Below are 19629 nucleotides of genomic sequence, written 5' to 3'. Positions count from 1 at the left end.
GAACTACTTACACCGAAACATTCGAGTAGGCATAAAAGCCATACACAGACCACTAATCTAAACTTATCTACAGATAGCGGAGATGCTAAGTCGCAGATAGACACAACAAAAAGACTATCAAAATATAAGCTTTCGGTCAACAAGGCCTTTGTCCAAAATGGAAGACAGATACACACACACATACACACACACACACACACACACACACACACACACACACACACACACACACACCTGCGCGCGCGAGCGAGCAAACGCAACGCACACACACATGACTGCAGGCTCTGGCCGCTGAAGCCATCAGTTTAATGGGGTATTTGGATTTGGTATCTCAAAACTGCCCCACGATGAAAGTACCGTGGTCTCCAAACTCGCCACTAGTGATGCTTTCCGTCTTGTGTAAAAAAAAAAAAAACAAAAAAAAAAAAACAACTTTGCACGCCAGACGAAAATAAAAAAAAACTTAACACGTCAGACGAAAATATATCATTCCTATTGTTGCAATTAACCAGATCATTTTTTTACATTTCAGTGATCTGAGAAACATGAAGCAATTTGCACCAAACGGCACATTATTTCTTTGTTCGTATAACTGTACAGAGAGAAGAACCAAACTGACTCACCCTGAGAGTACTCGACAGAATACTGCAATTCGTCAGAGTGATCTTAGCTTCAGAGCTACTAAATAGTAGTATTTTCTCAATGAGAACTACTTTTGTTCAGCCGAAAAGGATCATAGTGCTCTTCGTAAAAACATGATTAGTTCCTTTTAGGAGCCCTTTGCAATTACTTATCAAGATGAAGATAGATTATATCTTCAACTTAGCAAAAGATGTTTGAGGTTGAAAAGTTCAAAAGGTCACTCTGAATGGGGAGGGACAAAAAGCTGGTGCACTGTGTGCTGTGAACTGGTGTCATATTTCTCGTATCATTGAAGTACACTAATAAAATTATTTTGCAAGTTCTAATCCCAGGTATACATCATTAAAAACTCACCGGGTTACACGATTCCGCCTAAATTACAGCAGAGAAAGCGATTTATTCTCCCCAGACATGTTACACTTGTTTTCGTTCAGAGAAGCCTCATCAGTGGCAAGCTTTGAGCACCACCTACACTTTGCTTTTTGCTACGCAATGCTAAAATTCGCATCTTGCGCTATCACAGAGCAGGGTTTACAGAGCCGCACCTCACTAACATGATAATACAATCACAGTTCTGATAGATTCCCAAGACAGCGACTGAGAACAAGTGAGAAGAGAGAATAAGCCCCATTTTCGGTATGTATATAAAACGAGTAATTTCTTCATTAATGTTGTTGTAAACCCATAACAATTCACATTTCACCAGCTATTGAAGGTCATTAAAAATTACATTATTCCATTGAAACAATCTGTAATTCCTTGTATTTGCCGTACGTAAGAATATTTGCAAGTTAACCATACGGTAGAATAATCTCCTCTTTGTATGCTATTGTCTGCTGTAATCTAGTTTCGACATACTGAACCGTTTATGAGATACGAGAGAAAGTATGAACGGTTCACTGTCGCTGTATTGTTTCCGCCCATGGGTGGAAATATTGATGCCGTCTTTGCCTGTTTTAGTCTGCTTTTTATGCCCTCCTCACTTACGTAGCAGAATACCTTAACTTCGCCTACTTCCTGTTCAGCAAATTTTATGTTAAGTTTCTCGCAACTCTCATTTCCTTTATTTCTCATTACTTTTGTACTCTTCCGGTTTATTCTCAGTCCATATTCTGTACTCATTAGACTGTTCATTCCATTTAACAGATCCTGTAATTCGTCTTCACCCTCACTAAGGGTAGCAACATCATCAACAGGGCCGGCCGGTGTGGACGTGTGGTTCTAAGCGCGTCAGTTTGGAACCGCGTGACCGCTACGGTCGCAGATTCGAATCCTGCCTCGGGCATGGATGTGTGTGATGTCCTTAGGTTAGTTAGGTTTAAGTAGTTCTAAGTTCTAGGGGACTGATGACCTCAGTAGTTAAGTCCCATAGTGCTCAGAGCCATTTGAACCATTTGAACCATCATCAACAGATCTTGTCATTGGTATCCTTTCACTCTGAATTTTAATCCCACTTTTGAACCTTTCTTTTATTTCCGTTATTGTTTCTTCGATGTTTAGGTTGAATGGTAGGAGAGAAAACTACATCCCTGTCTTTCTCCCTTTTTAATCCGAGCACTTTGTTGTCTTCCGCTCTTATTGCCCCCTCTTCGTTCTTGTACAAATTATATATTACCCGTATTTCACTATAGTTTGCCCCAATTTTCTCATAAAATCGATAAATTCGAGCAGCTTGCATTATTTTACATTGTCGAATGCTTTTTTCAGGTCAACAGAGCCTATGAATATATCTTTATTTTTCCTCAGTCTGACTTCCATTATTAAGCACAACATCAGTAACGCATCTCTGGTTCCTTGAAAGCGAAAATAATCGTTATCTATCAGATCCACAATATTCAGTTCCATTATTCTTGGCAGCAACTTCGATGCTGACAAGCTGATTGTGCAGTAGTTCCCGCAATCATCAACTCTTGCTCTCTTCGTAATTGTGTGCATGATGTTTCCCGAAAATATCGCTAGTCTCTTAGATTATAGACACCAAGTTCAATAGTCGTCTGGGTGCCACTCTCTACCCCCCCCCTCCCCCCCCCCCCCCCCCCCGCCCACCACACACACATACAAAATTTCACAAATTCCGATAGAATGTTATCTATCCATTCTGCTTCATTTAACTTTAAGTTTTTCAAAGATCTCTTAAATTTTGATTCTAATAATGGATCCCCTCTCTCTTCCATATTGACTCTTCTTCGATCATGTCATCACACGTTTCCTTCTCCTCGTAGAACCCTTAAACGTACTCTTTCCTAGGGATGGGCAAATATATATCGATATTTTGAAATATCGATACCCTTGGCCATAGCAATGCGAGAGAAGTCTCTTGAGTGAAACGCTTCTGATTTGTGTTCTGCCCGTGAAATACCATGTTACCACAAAAATTTCGGAACAGAAGAGTCAATTTTCCATTAAATACCAGTGCAGCAATGTGTGTGACTTTTATGCCGAGTCTGCGTTACTTTTACAGCGCGTCTATATTTTCTTGATCCAGGTACCCCGGGGGTAAGGTGAATGCACATTCTGCGTCATAGTTGGGAGCAGGAAGTGGTAATTTTCACCATTCCCATACAGTGTTGTCATCAAACGTTCGTTTTGCACCTCTGGCGATAAGAACTATAGTGCCCATTAGTCAAGAAAAGATAGACAATAAATAATACCACATTCGATGCTCACTGTATGATGACGATAAACTGATATACCTATAATTTAGATATCGGCGGTATTTATCGATATTATTATAACAAATATTGATATTTTGATATATCTCTGTTTTTTTGCCCATCCCTACTCTTTCCATCTACCCGCTTTGGTTCAAATGGCTCTGAGCACTATGGGATTTAACTTCTGAGGTCATCAGTCCCCTAGAGCTTAGACCTACTTAAAACTAAAGCACCTAAGGACATCACACACATCCATGCCCGAGGCAGGATTCTAACTTGCGACGTAGCGGTCGCGCGGTTCCAGACTGAAGCGTCTAGAACCGCTCGGCCACAACGGCCGGCCTCTGCCCTGTTTCTCTTCTGTGTTTAACAGGGGAATTCTCATTCCACTTCTAGTATTGCCGCCCACGCTTTTAATCTGACAAAAATTTGTTTTGACTTTTCTAAATGTCGAGTCAGTTCTTCTGGCAATTATTTCTGTTTGTATTTCTTCAAGTTTTCCTGCAGCCATTTCTTCTTGGCTTCCCCGCACTTCCTATTTATTTCACCCATAGGTGATTTTTATATTATTGTATTGCTGTCTTTTTCTGAGTATATTTGTACTTTCTTCGTCGGTCGATAAGTTGAAGTACTTCTTTTACCCAAGGTTCCTTCAAAGTTATCTTCCTAATACCTATGTTCGTCTTTCCAAAACTCTGATTGATCTCTTTAGGGATCTCTTTAGAGATGTCGACTGCCTTACCTACTGCGTTGTGCGTTATCGCAGTACCCACATCTTTAATGAATAGCAAACTTCTCTCATTCTTTCTCAATGTATTATCCCACTTTCTTCCACACTGATACAGCCGTACGGTTCTCTTAAACTTCAGTCTGCTCTTCATAATTATTTCTGGCCCATTTTATTTTGTCCACCCTGTGTACAATCATGGTTCTCTTATAATCTTCACTGTACAAACGAATAATTTAATAATTTTAATAACATGCACGTATTTTATAATTTTTAGAAACTATGTCTGCATATTTTATGAATGCTGTCAGCTGAAGAGCGACAGTGTCCAGTTGCCAGTCAATAAATGAAAAAAAAATTAGAAGCAGCGCAGTTATTTTATAGTCTACACTAACGTAGGGATCTCAAATAAGTTGGCATTCTTTGCAGTGACGAACGACGCTCTTCTTTCGCAGTAACATTCTCGATATCGTTTAAACGAAAAAGACAGCCACGAAAAAAAAAAATACGATCTATCAGATGGGTTCATATAATGCAGGCTTTGACGGACGGTATTAACTTCACTTAAAACTACCGGGCTGATAGACCCTGCCGATACGTAGACTTTCCCCTAACGTTTCGTCTCCTGCTGCCTGAGAGATCTTCAGAGGTCTCGCGGTGAACTGCAGTCAGAAATCGAGGAAACACCGAATATACAGAGTGATCCATTGATAGTGACCGGGCCAAATATCTCACTAAATAAGCATCAAACGAAAAAACTACAAAGAACGAAACTCTTCTAGCTTGAAGGGGGAAACCAGATGGCGGTATGGTTGGCCCGCTAGATGGCACTGCCATAGGTCAAACGGATATCAACTGCGTTCTTTTAAAAATAGGAACCACCATTTTTATTACATATTCGTGTAGTACGTAAGGAAATATGAATGTTTTAGTTGGACCACTTTTTTCGCTTTGTGATAGATGGCGCTGTAATAGTCACAAACGTATAAGTACGTGGAATCACATAACATTCCGCCAGTGCGGACGTATTTGCTTCGTGATACATTACACGTGTTAAAATGGACCGTTTACCAATTGCGGAAAAGGTCGATATCGTGTTGATGTACGGCTATTGTGATCAAAATGCCCAACGGGCGTGTTCTATGTATGCTGCTCGGTATCCTGGACGACATCATCCAAGTGTCCGGACCGTTCGCCGGATAGTTACGTTGTTTAAGGAAACAGGAAGTGTTCAGCCACATGTGAAACGTCAACCACGACGTGCAATAAATGATGATGCCCAAGTGGGTGTTTTTGCTGCTGTCGCGGCTAATCCGCACATCAGTAGCAGACAAATTGCGCGAGAAACGGAAATCTCAAAAACATCGGTATTGAGAATGCTACATCAACATCGATTGCACCCGTACCATATTTCTATGCACCAGGAATTGCTTGGCGACGACTTTGAACGTCGTGTGCAGTTCTGCCACTGGGGACAAGAGAAATTACGGAACGATGACAGATTTTTTGCACGCGTTCTATTTAGCGACGAAGCGTCATTCACCAACAGTGGTAACGTAAACCGGCATAGTATGCACTATTGGGCAACGGAAAATCCACGATTGCTGCGACAAGTGGAACATCAGCGACCTTGGCGCGTTAATGTATGATGCGGCATTATTGGAGGAAGGATAATTGGCCCCCATTTTATCGATGGCAATCTAAATGGTGCAATGTATGATGATTTCCCACGTAATGTTCAAATGGTTCAAATGGCTCTGAGCACTATGGGACTTAACATCTATGGTCATCAGTCCCCTAGAACTTAGAACTACTTAAACCTAACTAACTTAAGGACAGCACACAACACCCAGCCATCACCAGGCAGAGAAAATCCCTGACCCCGCCGGAAATCGAACCCGGGAACCCGGGCGTGGGAAGCGAGAACGCTACCGCACGACCACGAGATGCGGGCCCACGTAACGTTCTACCGATGTTACTACAAGTATGCGTTCTCAGAAATGATAAGTTCACAAAGGTACATGTATCACATTGGACCAACCGAAATAAAATGTTCAAACGTAGCTACGGTCTGCATTTTAATTTAACAAAAACCTACCTGTTACGAACTGTTCTTCTAAAATTGTGAGCCATATGTCTGTGACTATTACAGCGCCATCTATCACAAAGCGAAAGAAGTGGTACAACTAAAACATTCATATTTATTTCCGTACTACACGAATATGTAATAAAAATGGAGGTCCCTATTAAAAAAAAACGCAGTTGATATCCGTTTGACCTACGGCAGTGCCATCCAGCGGGCCAACCATAGCGCCATCTGGTTTCCCCCTTCAAGCTAGACAAGTTTCGTTCTTTGTAGTTTTTTTGTTTGACGCTTATTTCGTGAGATATTTGGCCCGGTCACGATCAATGGACCACTCTGTATACTGAGTGATAAAAGTCATGGGACAGCGTTTGCACATATATAAATATCGGTAGTGTCGCGTACACGAGGTATAAAAGGCAATACATTGTCGGAGCTGTCATTTGTACTCACATAATTCATGTGAAAAGGTTTCCGACGAGATTACGTCACACGACGGAAATTAACAGACTTTTAACACGGAATGGTGGTTGGGGCTAGACGCAGGGGGGTATTCTATTTCGGAATTTACGTAGAGTTGTCGGTGATAACAGATAAGCAACGCTGCATGAAATAACCGAAGTAATCCATGTGGAACGTACGACGAACGTATTCTTTGGGGCAATACGGTGAAAACTGGCATTAATGGACCATGGCAGCAGGCGACCGACGCAAGTGGCGTTCCTAACAGCACGACACACGACAACGCGTGCAGCGCCTAGCCCGACCTCTTGACCATGTCGGTTGGACCCTAGACGATTCCCAGTTTCAGTTGGGAAGGGCTGATGCTAGGATTCGACTGTGGCGCAGACCCCAGGAAGCCACAGACCCAAGCTGTCAACAAGGTGTAACACGCCCGGGGGTGCAAATGGGTGCGGTACTTTTAAACTTTTTTCACTTCTGGTCCGTGCGCCCCGTCCACACCACGCACCTGATATTCCCGCGGCGGTCGCGCTGTTCTGCTCCACACTGCTGCTGGCATGCCTGAAATTATCTATCGAATTATGCAAGCTGGTCTAGAGGGGCCACTCAACGTTAAAACACAACACTGTTCGACGTCTGCTAAGAACAACTATATTTTGAGACGATAAAAGGAAGTCGCAGGTTGCACTGTTTACATTCCAATTCATAAGTGTTTATCCCAATTAATGGTTGATTAACAGTCCACAATATCATTCGGACTAGCGTACGCGTAACCGACACGACGCGGGTGATTGTTGACGATGCGGAAGCCGAATGATCGCACGAAAGTTCTTACTCTCGTCACGCATACACAGATATCTGGTACCAGTCCTCCTTGACACTAGTAATGATATTTTAACACTGTTCACAAAGTTAAATTTACAGTTCACAGTTCTGAGTTGTACGAGCTTGCGCGTAACCGTCGCGGCGCGACTGATTGTTGATAATTCGGAAACGCGATGATCGAACGCACGTCCTCACGCTCGCTACAAGACACTAATTTTTGCTGATTCACATTAGTTCATTCTGAGAGACCGAACACGGCACGGATGATTGATACTGTGCGGTACGACACGCAACGAGAGGATACACAAATACGTTATCAGCAGCACTGCTCATTTTTAAATTACTTCTTGACGCACTTTCCTCTGAATCATTTACTTATTTTATCGCCTTACTGTAATAACACTTATAGCAACACTTCAGCTTCAATGCTAACAATGTCTTCACATGCAGAGCTACACACTACACAACATCACAGTTCCGTGTCTCGCGTTCGACTCTGCATACGCGGCTGCCCGCAAAGATACTCCACAAATAAGCCGGTGATATGACAATACACTAACAAAGGCACTGTTCAAGCAAGTGGTGACTCCATTACGATGTGGGCAGTGTTTACATGGAATGAACTGGGTCCTCTAGTCCAACTGAACCGATCATTGACCGCAAATGTTAATGTTCGGCAACTCAGAGGCCATTTTCAGTTATTCATGGACTTCATACACCCAAACAAAGATGAAATTTTGACGGATGACAATGCGCCACGTCGCCGGGTCACAATTGTTCGCGACTGGTTTGAAGAACGTTTTGGACACTTCGTGCGAATGATTTGGCACTTGGCCTCTCAGATCGCCAGACGTGAATCCCATCGAACATTTATGGGACGTAATCGAGAGGTCAGTTGGTGCACAGCATGATGCACCGGCAGCACGTTCGCAGTTATGGAAGGCATTATGGGCATCGTGGCTCGATATTTCTGCAGGTGACTCCGAACGGCTTGTTGAGTCCACACCACATCGAGCTGCTGGACTATGCCGGGACAAAGGATGTCCGACACGATATTAGGTGGTGTCCCGTAACTTTTGTCAAAAAATGGTTCAAATGGCTCTAAGCACTATGGGACTTAACATCTGAACTACTTAAATCTAACTAACCTAAGGACATCACACACATCCATGCCCGAGGCAGGATTCGAACCTGCGACCGTAGCAGCAGTGCGGTTCTCGGACTGGAGCGCCTAGAACCGGTCGGCCCCAATGGCCGGCTGACTTTTGTCACCTCAATGTATATGCAGTATAGAGGCGTCACGTGACGTCAGCTAAGACACTATCTCTGGTAGTGCCAACATTCTCAAGTGAAAGTAATCGATCCTCAGTCTGTCAGTGCAAAGTCGAAATGGTTCAAATGGCTCTGAGCACTATGGGACTCAACTGCTGAGGTCATTAATCCCCTAGAACTTAGAACTAGTTAAACCTAACTAATCTAAGGACATCACAAACATCCATGCCCGAGGCAGGATTCGAACCTGCGACCGTAGCGGTCTTGAGGTTCCAGACTGCAGCGCCTTCAACCGCACGGCCACTTCGGCCGGCTGCAAAGTCGAATCCATATATTTTCTAATTTAACACCTTCCTATTTTCTGTTAAAATGATCATGGTGTTTAAATCTCAATAGCTTACCTAAACAAGCGCATACTAATGATATGTCCTAGATATGAAGTTCGTCTCACTGAATTTTATTTCATGATTACCCTCTTTGTAAACATGATCCACTACGGCAGACATCAATTCCTCTGATGTCCCACTAAAAACGTATTAACACTTGTTTTCGTGGTAACAATATACACTAGCCCAAAACTACAAGGAATTTTATATCAACCAAATGGTGTCTTATAATCTTTGCTGTTCTTAAATGCTCTTTTAGCTTCTTGCTGGGACTGAAAATAGTTTCAACTCTGTACTTGCCAAAGACTTTCCCAATGCGATGTGTGGTCTTACTAATAAACGGAAGAAAAACTTTTCCGTTGGGAGGCCGTTCTTCCTCGTTGATCCTGATTCTCTCGCTGGTGAGAAGAGCTCGACCTGTATATTGTTAGAATAACCCTTCTTCTTAAAGGTCAAACGTAGGTGGTTGAGCTCGTCTTGTAAATAAAACGGTTCATAAATTCTGAAGGCTCCGTCCACCAAGGTTTTAGTAACACCTCTTTTTTTGTCTGGGTAGTGGTTAGAATCTTTATGAAGGTAACGATCGGTACGTGTGGCTTTTCTATATTCCTTATGGCCCAACATACCGTCCACACGTTTGATTGCAGTCCAATCCAAAAAATTGAGTTGCCCGTTAGTTTCCGTCTCCATAGCAGACTGGACTTTTTGTTGATACTATTAAGATGTTCCAAGAAGGCATCCAACTCTTCTGCACTTCGTGTCCGTACTACGGAAGTATCAGCATGGCGATACCATCTACACTCCTGGAAATGGAAAAAAGAACACATTGACACCGGTGTGTCAGACCCACCATACTTGCTCCGGACACTGCGAGAGGGCTGTACAAGCAATGATCACACGCACGGCACAGCGGACACACCAGGAACCGCGGTGTTGGCCGTCGAATGGCGCTAGCTGCGCAGCATTTGTGCACCGCCGCCGTCAGTGTCAGCCAGTTTGCCGTGGCATACGGAGCTCCATCGCAGTCTTTAACACTGGTAGCATGCCGCGACAGCGTGGACGTGAACCGTATGTGCAGTTGACGGACTTTGAGCGAGGGCGTATAGTGGGCATGCAGGAGGCCGGGTGGACGTACCGCCGAATTGCTTAACACGTGGGGCGTGAGGTCTCCACAGTACATCGATGTTGTCGCCAGTGGTCGGCGGAAGGTGCACGTGCCCGTCGACCTGGGACCGGACCGCAGCGACGCACGGATGCACGCCAAGACATAAGATCCTACGCAGAGCCGTAGGGGACCGCACCGCCACTTCCCAGCAAATTAGGGACGCTGTTGCTCCTGGGGTATCGGCGAGGACCATTCGCAACCGTCTCCATGAAGCTGGGCTACGGTCCCGCACACCGTTAGGCCGTCTTCCGCTCACGCCCCAACATCGTGCAGCCCGCCTCCAGTGGTGTCGCGACAGGCGTGAATGGAGGGACGAATGGAGACGTGTCGTCTTCAGCGATGAGAGTCGCTTCTGCCTTGGTGCCAATGATGGTCGTATGCGTGTTTGGCGCCGTGCAGGTGAGCGCCACAATCAGGACTGCATGCGACCGAGGCACACAGGGCCAACACCCGGCATCATGGTGTGGGGAGCGATCTCCTAGACTGGCCGTACACCACTGGTGATCGTCGAGGGGACACTGAATAGTGCACGGTACATCCAAACCGTCATCGAACCCATCGTTCTACCATTCCTAGACCGGCAAGGGAACTTGCTGTTCCAACAGGACAATGCACGTCCGCATGTATCCCGTGCCACCCAACGTGCTCTAGAAGGTGTAAGTCAACTACCCTGGCCAGCAAGATCTCCGGATCTGTCCCCCATTGAGCATGTTTGGGACTGGATGAAGCGTCGTCTCACGCGGTCTGCACGTCCAGCACGAACGCTGGTTCAACTGAGGCGCCAGGTGGAAATGGCATGGCAAGCCGTTCCACAGGACTACATCCAGCATCTCTACGATCGTCTCCATGGGAGAATAGCAGCCTGTATTGCTGCGAAAGGTGGATATACACTGTACTAGTGCCGACATTGTGCATGCTCTGTTGCCTGTGTCTATGTGCCTGTGGTTCTGTCAGTGTGATCATGTGATGTATCTGACCCCAGAAATGTGTCAATAAAGTTTCCCCTTCCTGGGACAATGAATTCACGGTGTTCTTATTTCAATTTCCAGGAGTGTATCTGGTATTTTAATGGCAGTCTGCAGTGCCCGTTGTTCAGAGAGCCTGTTGAGATTTACAGACACTGTAATAATTTTAACAGAAAAGAGGAAGGTGTCAAATTAGATAAAAAGTGTGTCAACTTTGCATCGACAGAATAACGATCGAGTACTTTTGAATCGAGAATGTGTAATCTACCAGAAATAGTCTCCTAGCCGGCATCAAGTGTTCGACCGTGGCGTCGTCTAACCAATATGTTCCGTGCTTTCTCCGGTTCTGAATGTAGTTTGCCGCTTCGCATCTGAGGATGTCCCTGCAACCGGAGACGAAATGTCAGAAGAAAGTTTTACATATCGACCACAGCCTCTCAGCCCGGAGATTTTTAATATTAGATGGAGCTTTGCAGTTCAGCCTTTTTCAAATACGTGAAGTCCCCCGGAGGTGAAACTCACGCTGTGTAAGAAAAAAATCGTGTGAAACTTAGTCTTTTGATTAGTAAGCTAAACCTATACTACCAAATCGTCCTCATTGTTTAACTTGCAGTTAACATTGATCCTTGAACCAATAAATGTTTCGATTTAGTATGAAGTAAAAGTTGACACAAAACTGCATATAAAGGGGGAAATATGAGGGACTAACAGAGGTACTTAACTTTGCCGTTCTCACTGACAGAATGGACAATAACAGAAAACAGATGAGTCGATTTCTTAGTAATAGCGGAATTGTTTCCGTTAGTAATGCGCAGCAAGCATGATTGCAATAGACATCACTTTAAAGTACGTATTTATGACTAGTATTATAAGTAATTTTTGTGTTGTGCTTATACATGACAGTTGATAATATGACTAGTATTATAAGTAATTTTTGTGTTGTGCTTATACATGACAGTTGATAATTAGGGAATTGCAACTGAGGCATTCTGCTTGTTACAGTTTTCGACACAGGAGACACAGAGCACGAAGAAGAATATCGAAAGGTTCACGATGAATACAAAGACTTGGTAAGGAACAATAACGTTACATCAGTCTGGCGACATTGCTTATTACGCACCACCACATGACGGTTTATTTAGAGAGCACATATTTTTTCCTTGATTTCATTGCCAAAATACTTTCCCAAGACTAGGTTTTCTTTGCTGAAAGATATCTGATCTTGAAAAATGTGTAATCCAAACATAAAGTCATTATAACACTGTCGTCAACCACTGCCACAGGTAATATGTTATTGCACATTGCACCAAATACGCGTTTGTTATTGGTATCTACAATCCTCTACTGCTTGTAACACTCAGTCACACCTAACTGACTCATCTTGTGTCCTAATTACTCCGTCTCACGTCATTATTAACATGCTAATCAGTATGACAGCATGGTTTCAGAGCACAACATTACACTGAGACTGATACTTTTCATCTTGTCAACCACATCATAAGTGCAGTTCACAATCAATCCAAAATTTCAGGTATTTTCTTAGATTTAACAGGCGCTTTTGATGTTATAGATCATACTATACTCTTAAAAAACTTGAGTGTTATGGTGTGTGAGGTCTGCCAAATGAGTGGCTGAAATCCAACTTAAGTAATCAATCTCAGGTTACAGAAGTCAGACACAGCCACGATAACACTATACACCACAGGGCTCTATCCAGGACCATTTCTTTTTCTAGTATGCATTAATAATCTGCTCTCATGTGTTAATAATCTTCCCTCGTGCGTAAAGAATGCGGAAGCAGTACTATTTTCAGATGAGACCAGTCTCCTTATTATGCGAAAAATAGTAAAGATCTTACCACTGCTGAAGGTGTCATCACAGATGAAGTTCCAATGGCTCTATAGAAACAGGCTCGTCTTAAAACCACAAAAAACTTTCAGCCCCACCAAAATCAATATACTGAAAAGCCACCGATTCACATTAACAACCACAGAATTCAGAATGTCTCTGTGGCAAAGTTTTTATGCGTTTGCCTGTAAGCAGTGAAGCTCTCGCATAACATCCTTAAACTGCCAACTTTCTAAATTAACATATGTAATCAAAGTACTATAGAGAAATACAACTCTTGAAACAGTAAAAGCGTGTATTTTTATCGGATACACTCACTATTAAGAAATGGTGTTATCTTTTGGGGAAATTTTCCTCCTGCTACAATAACATTCAGAAAACAAAAAAGAATAATCCGAATAACATAAAAAGCAACAATGGAAGTTCCTGTAAGCCTTCTTCAGAGATTTAAATAGTCTCCCTCGTCCTTGTATCTATAGACTAGAGATTGTGCTCTTTGTAAAAAAGAGTATGACGAAGAAAGAGAATCTCTTTATCCAAAACACTGCTGTGTATGAGCAACATACTAGGTTAAGGAAAATATCAATGTAAATTATTCCAGCAAAAGTCTATCTCAAAATTGTGCTTCTCACTCTGGTACAACAATTTACAATAAGCTTCTGGTAAACCTTCCGGGATGTAAGGTCGTGGTCCATGAAACTCTTTAGCTCCTAACGTTTCGTCCAGAGCTGCGCTGGACATCTTCATAGGGGTGTTTCTCCTCCGGTGAGTTTCATGGACCACGACCTTACATCCCGGAAGGTTTACCAGAAGATATGTCACCCGGTCGTGAAAGCCTTCATATTACAATAAGCTGCCAGAAACTACTAAGAATACCAAACACATAAATGCACTCAAAAAAAGATGCAAAATTTTTTTTATTTAAGAATTATTTTTTACAGGTTGTCAGATTATATGAGTAACAAACTTTTGCCTAATATTGTTATACTGTAAAATATGTCTATCGTCTGTAATACATTGCATGTATATAAGATTTACCGCACCAATAAATAAATAAATAGATAAATATCACTTGAATCTAAGGATCTTAGTTATGTCGAATTCTTAAACGACGAACTTAAATAAAATTCGTTTTTGACAAATCATCACAAAAGCGAACAGCTTGTGTCGTACTACGAGGGTCATTCAATAACTAACGAGATAAATTAGTCTGGACAAAAAAGCGTTTATTATTACAAAACAACACTTTTTCTACTTTTCAACATAATCACCTTGAACATTTATGCACTTGTTTCAATGGGCTACAAGCTTTTTTATTCCATTTCCCCAGTCACACGGCGGTCGGCACGAATAACGTCATCAATTCCACTTTCAAGTGACCGAGTTGAAACTGCAACTGGTCGGCCAGAACGGTGTTCGTCAGTCACTGAGTAGCGATCACTTTTGATCTTCTCTACCCACATATAAAAACTTGCACGATTCATACAACCTTCACCATAAGGTTTAGGCATTCTACAGTATATAGTGACTAGTTTCTCGCCTTCGGCAAGTGAAAAACGAATAACAGAACGTTGTTCAACTCGCCATCTTGAAATGTATTTCTGAGGTTATAAAGAAAACAATGTTGATACATCAGCTGATCAGGGCACATCCCAGTGATTCCAACTTAAAGCCATAAAAGGACTAAATATGCCCTACTAACGTTTTTTTCTCCAGACCAATTGGTCTCTTTAATTATTGAATGACCCTCGTATAACTGAACAATTTCCCTTTTGATACGATATGGATTCATGATTTAATTAGTTTATTATTAAAATAAGTTCCATAAAAACGAGAGCGATCGTAATAGTATGCAAAATAGGCAACCAAGTAACTAAGGCCAATCCCTTCAAATTATACTATATCTGTCTACTTAATTTTATCACCCTTGCGTAACGTCAAATGTCAAATATTTGCAGTTTCTTATTCGAAGAGTTCATGTGATCTGTATTTTACTTCCATACATTGCTGAGATTCAGATATGCTTTTCCAGGAATCTCTTCCTCAACTCCGAATTAATATTTGATACCAACGTTTGTCTTTGCCGGCTCCTGCGCCTGCTCCTGCTTATGATGCCTCATTTCCTCCAGCCATCTTTTCTAACCTCAATTCCTAGGTAGGAGAACATTACCGTTTCTCCCTCTACTGACGCTTTCCCAACCCTGATGTTAAGAACGTCACACTTCTCCTTACTGTTTACGCTTTTACGTCTTTGTTTCGCTTACAGATAATCCACTTCAAGTATCTGATATTCCGCACTCCTATCCCAACAATGCCATTTTCGTTTTTCCTGATAACAACATCCTTCTGAGTAGTCCTCGCCCGGAGATCCAAACTGGGGACTATTTTATTTTGGGACATTTTTCACAAGATGATGCTACCATCGTTTAACCATACAGTGGAGCAGCATGCTCAGGGGAAAAATGACGTCTCTAGTTTCTCCTTGCTTTACCCCTCCGTAGCAAAACCACGTTGACTGAAGCTGCAACACCATATCAGTCAATCATTTTTTATATATATTGCAGTTAAGTCAACAAAGTAAACCAGAACCTCACATATCTAAAACATTACGTGAAAATGACATAGTACAAAGAGAAAACACACTTAAAAACGGGAATCATTTCTCAAAACGCGTCGTGCAAAATATTAATAAAAGAAAATCGTGACTTGTAGCAGAAAACGTATCTGTAAAATAAAAAAAACCTCCGTTTTCACAGTAGCAGGCTTTCAAAAAGCCATTAAAGAACAAAATCAGAAAAGACTTTTTTTAAGTCATTATAATGGCTGCTAACCCATACATAAGAATGACCATTAATCTATTTCAAGCGTGATCAACCAGAAATAACATCGATAAAGTATGCATACAACTATAGTCCCACTGTAGGTAACTGTATTTGCCTTTATACTTCTTTAGGACGAACTATCAAAATAATGGAAACTAATTCATTTCTATAATTGTGTAGCTAGTAATTTATATAAAGTGAAATTAGCTAACTGTGTGCTTTCAGGTAGATGTTATGCTCCAAAGTCACATGGAAGATATTGGTATTACTCCAGAACAATTCGAAGAAGCTTGCGGTCAGAGGAATATCGGAAAAGTGAACTTCCACGAGGTCTGAGCTTCGTAAAGAACAGTAACTCTCAAATAATATATACAATCATAATGTAGATCTGTAAGATGGAAGAGACGTTCACGTTTCTGTTTTAGAGCCTTTTTGAACAAGTGTGGGCTGCCAACGATTACGAAATCTTCAAACGAATGATGATACAGAAGAATTTGGAGTTACAATTACAAGCATTGGAGATGATTCAGCAAAAATATGGTATCACACCACAATCGTATTTACCCGATGACGAAACAAAATTGCCTGCAGAAGAAGCACAAATCATGGAAGAGGTTTTGAAGTAAGTGTTCCGATGGGTTTCTTGTCTTCTTAATTCTGGCTCTAATTTTCATTTTTTATGACAATCCTAAATGTTACTTTAACGGTACTGTGTTACTCCATGGCAGCATATCGTAAGGCTTTTCAATGGTAGAGTCACCTTTAATTAAATATTGAAGCATCGGATGCCTTAAATAGCAAAATTTAAAAATATTTCTATTACATCTAGTGAACAAATGTAATAAGCTATTAAAATATTTATGATCATATTATGAAGTATAGACAGGCTATTGTAATGAGGAGTTGACATGGACCAGAATAAGTATGTCCAGCTTCCAGTATAATAGAAGAAACGTCAGTAAATTTGATTTACATGTTGCCTCTCTTCCTAAGTTACAGTTTTGCAACTAATATATTCGCTTTTAATTATGCGTATGATTTTTTTTTATAAAAAGTGTATTAATTTACAAATAACAGAGCTCCTCCTGGAAACATACAACAGCAAAACAAACTTGACGGGTATTAATAATAACTTTGTTATATCTCATCAAAGACCTTCTTAACATCAGAAAGGAAGATTAGAGTTTAATGTCCTGACTACTACACAACACGAAGATGTGCTACAGACGCGAAATTTAACCGACAGGAATAAGATGATGTGAAATCCACATGATTAGCTTTTCAGAGCATTCACACAAGGTTGGCGCCGGTGGCGCACCTACAACGTGCTGACATGAGGAACGTTTCCAACCGATTTCTCATACACAAACAGCAGTTGACCGGCGTTGCCTGATGAAGCGTTGTTGTGATGCCTCGTGTAAGGAGGAGAAACGAGTACCATCGCGTTTCCGACTTTGATGAAGGTCGGATTGTAGCCTATCGCGATTGCGGTTTATCGTATCGCGACATTGCTGCTCGCGTTGATCTAGATCCAATGACTGTTAGCAGAATATGAAATCGGTAGGTTCAGGAGGGTAATACGGGACGCCGTGCTGGATTCCAACGGCCTCATATCACTAGCAGTCGAGATGACAGGCATCTTATCCGCATGGCTGTAACGGATCGTGCAGCCACGTCTCGATACCTGAGTCAACAGATGGGGACGTTTGCAAGACAACAACCACCTGCAGGAACAGTTCGACGACGTTTGCAGCTGCATGGGCTATCAGCTCTGAGACCATGGCTGCGGTTACCCTTGACGCTGCATCACAGGTAGGAGCGCCTGCGATGGTGTACTCAACGACGAACCTGGGTGCACGAGTGACAAAACATCATTTTTTCGGATGAATCCGGGTTCTGTTTACAGCATCATGATGGTCGCATCCGTGTTTGGCGATATCGCAGTGAACGCACATTGTAAGCCTGTATTCGACATCGCCATACTGACGTATCACCCAGCGTGATGATATGGGGTGCCACTGGTTGCACGTCTCGGTCACCTCTTGTTGGCATTGACGGCACTTTGAACAATGGACGTTACATTTCAGATGTGTTACGACCCGTGGCTCTACCCTTCATTCGACCCCTGCGAAACCCTACATTTCAGCAGGATAATGCACGACCTCATGTTGCAGGTCCTGTAAGGGCCTTTCTGGGTACAGAAAATGTTCGACTGCTGCCCTGGGCAGCACATTCTCCATATCTCTCACCAATTGAAAACGCTGGTCAATGGTGGCCGAGTAACTGGCTCGTCACAATATGCCAGTCACTACTCTTGATGAACTGTGGTATCGTGTTGAATCTGCATGGGCAGCTGTACCTGTACACGCCATCCAAGCTCTGTTTGACTCAATGCCCAGGTGTATCAAGGCCGTTATTACGGCCAGAGGTGGTTGTTCTGGGTACTGATTTCTCAGTATCTATGCACCCAAATTGCGTGAAAGTGTAATCACATGTCAGTTCTAGTATAATATATTTGTCCAATGAATACCCGTTTATCATCTGCATTTATTATTGGTGTAGCAATTTTAATGGCCAGTAGTGTAGATACAACTAGATAGAACACAAAATCGGGTTTGAAAAGGACACTGAAGTAAATGAGCAGTGCACTTTCCAAACAGCCATCTCCGCATTTTGCTGAAGCGACGTGGTCGAAATAACAGACACCACTTTTTGATGCAGCAGCTGCATGCTTACTGAGTTGATAAAAACCATGGGATATCTCATGACATCGTGTCGGACTTAGTTTTGCCCCTCGTAGTGCAGCAACTCGACGTGGCGTGGTCTCCACAAGTCGTTGGAAGTCCCCTGCATAAATATTGAGACGTGCTGCCTCTACAGCAGTTTATATTGCGGAAGTGTTGGCTGTGCAAGATTTTGTGCACGATCCAACCTCTAGGTTATGCCGCATAAATGTTCTATGGCATTCATGTCCGGCGAGCTGGGTGGCCAAATCATCTGTTCGAACTGTCCAGATTGTTCTTCAAACCAATCGCAAACAATTGTGGCTCGGTGGCATGACACATTGTCATCCATAAGAATTCGCCCGCTGTTTGGGAATTTGAAGTCCGTGAAATGCTGCAAATTACAAACGGTCTCCAAGTAGCCGAACATAGCCATTTCAAGTCAATGATCGGTTCAGTTTGACTAGAGGAGCCTGTCCATTCCATTTAAAACGCATTATGGAGTCACCAAAAGCTTGCAAAGTGCCGTGTTGAAAATTTGCGTCCATAGCTTCGTGGGGTCTGAGCCACCTTCGAACCCTACCATCAGCTGTTACCAGCTCAAACTGAGGTTCATCTGACCAGGCCATGGGTTTCCAGTCGTCTAGGGCCCAACCGATATGGTCACGAGTCCAGAAGAGGCGCTGAAGGAGATGTGCTGTTAGCAGAGTCACTCGAGTCGGTCGTCTGCTGCCATAATCCAATGACGCCAAATTTCGCCGCACTGTCCTAACGGATACGTTCGTCGTACGTCCCACGTTGATTTCAGCAGTTATTTCCAGCAGTGTTGCTTGTCTGTTAGCACTAACAATTCTACGCAAACGTCGCTGCTCTCGGTCGTAAAGTGAAGGCCGTCGAACGCTGCATTGCCAGTGGTGAGGGGTAATGCCTGAACTTGGTATTCTCGGCGCACTGTTGGCACTATGGGTCTTAGAACGTTGAATTACTTAACGATTTCCGAAATGGAATGTCCCTGCGTCTAGTTCCAACTACCATTCCACAGTGAAAGTCTGTTA

General features: G+C 42.6%; 1 protein-coding gene across 1 annotated transcript in view; it reads left to right on the top strand.

Moving 5' to 3' along the window:
* Window positions 1-19629, top strand: part of LOC126481756 (cilia- and flagella-associated protein 36) — a 127954-nt gene that overhangs the window by 84915 nt on the left and 23410 nt on the right. The window contains exons 2-4 of the mRNA XM_050105710.1: window positions 12184-12251; window positions 16077-16181; window positions 16277-16473. Coding sequence (XP_049961667.1) covers window positions 12184-12251; window positions 16077-16181; window positions 16277-16473 — 370 coding nt within the window. The remainder of the gene's footprint in view (window positions 1-12183; window positions 12252-16076; window positions 16182-16276; window positions 16474-19629) is intronic.

Source organism: Schistocerca serialis, chromosome 5, assembly GCF_023864345.2.
Source record: "Schistocerca serialis cubense isolate TAMUIC-IGC-003099 chromosome 5, iqSchSeri2.2, whole genome shotgun sequence".
NCBI lineage: Eukaryota > Metazoa > Arthropoda > Insecta > Orthoptera > Acrididae > Schistocerca > Schistocerca serialis.
The sequence above is the reverse complement of the archived record's forward strand: the minus strand, read 5'-3'. Positions and strand labels throughout refer to the sequence as shown.